The sequence below is a fragment of the Eriocheir sinensis genome, unplaced genomic scaffold, assembly GCF_024679095.1.
Source record: "Eriocheir sinensis breed Jianghai 21 unplaced genomic scaffold, ASM2467909v1 Scaffold97, whole genome shotgun sequence".
In the NCBI taxonomy this organism is placed as follows: Eukaryota; Metazoa; Arthropoda; class Malacostraca; order Decapoda; family Varunidae; genus Eriocheir; species Eriocheir sinensis.
In genome coordinates this window covers 11,159-16,591 of record NW_026112352.1, presented here as the reverse complement: position 1 = coordinate 16,591, position 5,433 = coordinate 11,159, and the positions used below count along the sequence as shown (strand labels likewise).

The window sequence follows — 5,433 nt, the reverse complement described above, 5'->3', positions numbered from 1 at the left end:
ACACCAACTATTCCCAAAGGCCATAAAGGAGGTTAATCGAGTTCTTATGAGTGTTCTTTTAGGTTCACGGTACAGAAGAAGGCTCAGACTACCACCAGGGTCATAAAAGTACCCCTGGAAATGCCCTAAACTCCCATGAAAGACTAGTAAATTACGTGTTCTTGGGCGCAGAAATGTTTAAAAATAGGGCCCGTCCTCCCTCACCTCCTTCCCTCCACCTCTCTCCTCTTATCCTATCCTGCTATCATGTCATCCCACCTTGTTTCCCTCCACCACCCCTCCCCTCATCCTAGCCTGCTCATCACTTCACCCTGCCTTTTATCCTTTACCTTTCATCTCTTCTCCCCTCCTTCCCTCCACCTTTCTCCTATCCTGCTATCATGTCATCCCACCTTGTTTCCCTCCACCCCTCCCCTCATCCTAACCTGCTCATCACTTCATCCTGCCTTTTATCACTTAGTTTTTACGTCTTCTCACCTCTCATGCCACCTTTCTCCTCTTATCCTATCCTGCTATCATGCCATCCCACCTTGCTTCCCTCCACCACCCCTCCCCTCATCCTAACCTGATCATCACTTCACCCTGCCTTTTATCCCTAAGTTTTCACCTCTTCTCACCTCTCATCCTGGTCCTGAAATCAATGTTCTGCTCCGCCCCGCACCTCATTACTCGGTCCCCTCTCTCCCTTCATCCCGGCACCCCCTAATTACTACTGCTAACCCATTACCCCGCCACACCTCTCCCACGCCTCCTGTCACGTGATATGATTAATGTTAGATAATAAACCTATGCATTACGACGCAGGGCACAGGAAGTACCAGACAGCTTGGTATGCGAAATCTTCAACACGCGCTGATGGGGAGGCGTAACAATGAGCTTACACAGCGGTACATGAGCGCTGTGTCTGGTGCAGGCGAGATATTTAAAGAACGCGCTGACGTTTCACGCTGCAAGTATGAAGTGCAGGGCAGCTACATCTGACGCTTGGAAGGATGCGACATATTTGGAACTAGGAAATCTTTGTTTGTACAGATTTGTAATGTATGAGATAATAATGATGAGATTAATATTAAGGAAAGTCACACAAAGTCATGGAAAAGATTACACGTTTGTGGTAAGTAATAATAGTAATAAAAGAAGGAAATGATGGAAATCCACACAAATTCACGGACGAGATAAACGATATTTTCAGGTCACACATCACAGCGCCAGGAAGACTGTCAGAGGCTAAGGCAACTTTAGATAAATTTAACTTAATAACGTGGCTGTAAATGCATGTTAAGTAAAAGCAGCGTTTCTAGTAGCTGGTGTCGACTCTACAGGACAAAGTGATGGGTCTGACTATAGTACAGCGGGTTATATAGAGACTTCCACCCCCTCCCCCCTTCCGCCCACCTGCTCCACACTTGATCACTTCCTCCCGTCACGTTCCTCGCCCAGTCACGCTCTCACGAGTTAATTCTGGCTCCCACACGAAGATATTCTTGACACACCTTTCCACGCCCGACATGCACAACACGCCCATGTCAGAAGGATGGATGGAAAAAAATAAAAAAATAAAAAATAAAAAATAAACCCGCACCCCGTTAAAATAAAAATAAACGAGTATAACAAAACACCCTCTTAAGATATTTCTTCACCCAGTTAAAATGAATCATATACAACGATGGATTAAGAGCCTAACAAAACAACAACAGTTGATTTTCACGTATTCACGAACTAGAAATGCGCAGGTGCCACATCCATCAAAATTCCCGCTGTGTTGGTGGACAGACGGAATGAAACGGACTAATCAGTAACCCAAAGCTGAACCTTGACCTTATAAGACGCAGGGTGATTTTCAGGGAAATTTTTTTGGAAAAAAAGATGCGTCTTATAAGCTGTTAAATACGGTAGTACATCAATGCACCACACACCGCACTTACTCCACGTGTCTTGCCGCAAACGTCTCTTTCGACAAATATACATTAGCATCAGCACATCGTGGGCCCGTGGAACACAGCGTGGTGTCTGTGGCAAACCTCACGCTAACCCAGAAACCCCAAGGCGGCGGCACACACACACACACACACACACACACAAAAAAAAAAAAAAAAAAAAAAAAAAAAAATATCACGACTTTGAGCCGTCACCATGGTAGCTGCTTAGGCCTCGTGCTTAGAGAAAAAAAAAGTTGTTTATTTACTTATTTGTTGATTACCTATCTATTCCTGACTCCTTCCGGTAACGTATGAATGGTAGGTAATAATAGGTAGTTTGCCATCTGTTACTTTCTTTTAAACAACTGACCATTGTCGGTGTACAATGCACAGGGAGGAAAAAAATAAATCTTTAAAAATGCCAAACACTACAATGGGTCAAGGCGTTTAGCGTCTTAAAGGAACAATTTATGCAGCCTTGCGTGAGTAGTCTCATATTTTACTGCGAGGGGTTGGCTTGCCTTATAATTTACGCTTAAGACACTTTTTTACCCCTTAATAATCGGAAGTTACAAGAAAACGCCGCCCACCCTCCCGCCCTCCGACAGCTGTCATTACGCAGGACCCGCCTCGCCCCGCCCTCACACGCCGTCGCACCGCCCCCGCCTACGCCCAGCGCCACCCAGATATTAATAGTAGCCGGCCAGCCGAACAGCCCGCCAGCCAGCCTCTGGACCAGCTGCAACAGTTGCCAGGCACGCCGCGTTCTCTATGATAGGGCTGACGCGGCGCGGCTCCCCCTTCACCATATCATCCTTCCTTGCCCCATCCACACACGGTCTCGCTCCTCTCCCTTTTGTATGATCACTCCATCCCTAGGCATCTTCTCGTATACCATCCTCTTCTACATCTCCCCACGCGTACCGATCTCTACACCGCCCTCAAAAGTGTACCATCCGTGTGTAGCAGTACATTTCTCTACACCATCATGACCACGCTATCCATTGTAGGTATAAGTAGCATTCTTCCCAACCCTCTCTTACATACCACTGGCGTTCCCTCCTTTTAAAGTCCATTCTTCCCCAACTTATTTCAGTGCTGCTCACACCACTGGCAGGGAAAAGGAAGGAGGGGCAAGAGGAAGAGAGGCACTATTTCAATTTTAAATTTCTCTTTCCTTCTTCATTTCCAACTCCCTTGCCTGCCCCACCTGTCTAAATTCCTCCGGATGAGGAAGGGAGGGAGAGGAACGGAAGAAGGGGAGTGGAGGGAGGAAGGGAGTGGGGGACGAGGGGCAGAAGACTAGGGGGGAGGCGCTTCCCCCTAACTCACCCCCCTACTCCCGTTCTGAACTGAAATACTTGTCACCGCTGCAGCCAAGAGACCGTCGCTTCCTGGACACCACCTGGCTCATGGGACGCGCCATTCATAATCCTCACACACACACACACACACACACACACACACACACACACACACACTCACCGGAATCTCTATATCGGGAATGAGGTTCATTTGCTTCTCGATGCACATTTTCTCGGTCGTCGGAGCGAAGTTGTTGACGCGCGTGCGAGGTGTTTTGGTGCAACTTCCGCTTCGAGTACCGGGGGCTGCTAGCGCCGCCTTGATGTTGTGAGCATCGCGTCTTCGTCTCGGGCATGACGAAGCCGACGACAGGGTCGGAGGCGGGGGAGGGGTTGGTATGGTGCTGCTACAAGTGCTGCTGGAGCTAGTGGTGCTGGGGAGGGTGCTGGGGCTATGCTTCTCCAGGGCTTGATTAATCCGCGCAAGGCCCTCGTAGATGGCCCGCACCGAGGGGCTCCGCTCACGTTCCAGCTGCTGCCCTCCGCCACGACCCTCGCTGCTCGTGGGACTCAGCGCACGAGTCTTCTCCGACCTGCTCATGACGCCGTTGGTGTTACTGTAACCGTTGCTCCTGTTGTTATTGTTGTTATAGTTCTTGGAGTTGTAGTTGTTGTAATTGGTACTGCTGTTGCTGGCAAGGCTGCTGGTGGTGCTGGCTCGTGCAGCACTGGAGTACTTGGAGTAGAGTTCCTTGGTGTAGACCTTGACTGTGGTGGTCCTGAAGCTAGGCAGATAACAACTGTACGTGCGGCCGTACTTGCTGAGCCGCTCAAGTGACGCATAGGACGACGAGGTGTCCAGTACTCGGTCAGCACCTTACGGTCTATGAGGTAATCCTTCTTCCTGCGGTTGTTGCGTCGCTCAAGGGTGGCGTAACCCGTGATGAAGGATGAAACCGGCGGCTGGCTGTGGTGGGGGTCGCTTGTCACCGGCCTCGCGCGGTGCTTTCCGGGGTGTCCTGCCTACTCCCTTGTTCGCTGGAGGGTCCGCAGAACTGCTTACCCTGGAGTACTTGTTTTCAGACTCTCCATCACGGTCGCTTGAGTGGCGGCCCCCGTAAGCAGTCTGCTCCGGCTTAGAGGCCGAGACGAAGCTGGTGCTTGAGGACGTCCTGTTGTAAGGACTGCCGCCGTACGATGACCTGGCCGCCGCCTTGGCCGATGAAGCAGAGCTGAGGCTGGAGAATGAAGAGGAAGAGGTGGAGTGGAGGAGGTCAGTACCCGAGCTGCCGCGTCGGGAGGAGTAGCCTTGGTCGGAAGTGAGTCCCCGCCCTGACGACAGGCGTTCTTGGCTGCCCTGAGCATCGTTCTTGCTCCAGGCTGCCCCTCCGCCGCTGCCCACCCGACGTATACGTGGGGGAAGAGTATTTGCGCGCCGTGTATGACATCTCGTGGGCGGCGGGGGCGGCCACGCGGTCCAGGCCGGTAGTGGTGTGGGCGCCTGAGTAGCGGGAGAACCGGCTAGTCTTGCTGCTGCCGGCGCCAGGCATACCCGAGCCCAACTCGCCTCGCATGAACCTTGAAGAGTAGGACTTATCCATGGCGCGTGTTGTGCGTGGTGAGGGTCGACGAGAGGGTCGAACCGAGTGTCTTGTCAGCGAGCGAGAGGCGAGGGAATATTGACTAAACAACCATGGGTCACGCCACACCGCCTGACCTGGTCACACTAATTCACACGCTGCACACACCAGTTATTTTCCAAAATACAGAACTGTTGCTTCGCCACCTGGGAACCCGCTGAACCCGATACATAAGCCCCACCCCACCACGTCCCCCAGCAGGTCAGGTCAGCGCCTCAGCTCCACACAACCTGATTGGTAGGTCCTGCATGTGATGTGACGTGAAGGGACCAACACAACACAACACTCGCCACGCTAAAACAAGTGACGTCCGTCCGTCGCATGCCTCAGGTACACAATTCATCCACAAAACACACCTATAACTTCCATGCCCGCGTTCCTCCCTGTCCGTCTGACCGTCCATAAGTCAGTCCGTCCAGCACACTTTCACATAACCACGCCGGTGAAGCGACAAACATCACCAAACAGTCGACGACAAACACAACAAACCGCAACACCGTCACGAGCACCTCACCGTCACGACACAAACAACACAATGCACGTCACCGCCACACCGTCACGTCCCCACAC

At 51.6% G+C, this 5,433-nt stretch overlaps 1 protein-coding gene across 1 annotated transcript; it reads right to left on the bottom strand.

The window, feature by feature from the left end:
* Positions 1-793: 793 nt before the first annotated feature.
* On the bottom strand, positions 794-4,824 carry LOC126995056 (putative uncharacterized protein DDB_G0277255). Its single transcript, XM_050854348.1, has 5 exons — positions 4,637-4,824; positions 4,287-4,461; positions 3,583-3,959; positions 3,405-3,412; positions 794-852 (listed from the first exon to the last, which is right to left on the bottom strand). The coding sequence occupies exons 1-5, from the start codon at positions 4,822-4,824 to the stop codon at positions 794-796; spliced, it is 807 nt and encodes a 268-aa protein (XP_050710305.1).
* Positions 4,825-5,433: the final 609 nt, after the last annotated feature.

Excerpts from the sequence above, each read along its gene's own strand:
- LOC126995056 (XM_050854348.1), bottom strand. The coding sequence starts at position 4,824 with ATGGATAAGTCCTACTCTTCAAGGTTCATGCGAGGCGAGTTGGGCTCG. Across the intron at positions 4,462-4,636 it reads CGCAAATACTCTTCCCCCAC|CCTCAGCTCTGCTTCATCGG; the intron begins GTATACGTCGGG and ends TTCATTCTCCAG. Across the intron at positions 3,960-4,286 it reads CTGAAAACAAGTACTCCAGG|TACTCCAGTGCTGCACGAGC; the intron begins GTAAGCAGTTCT and ends CTCTACTCCAAG.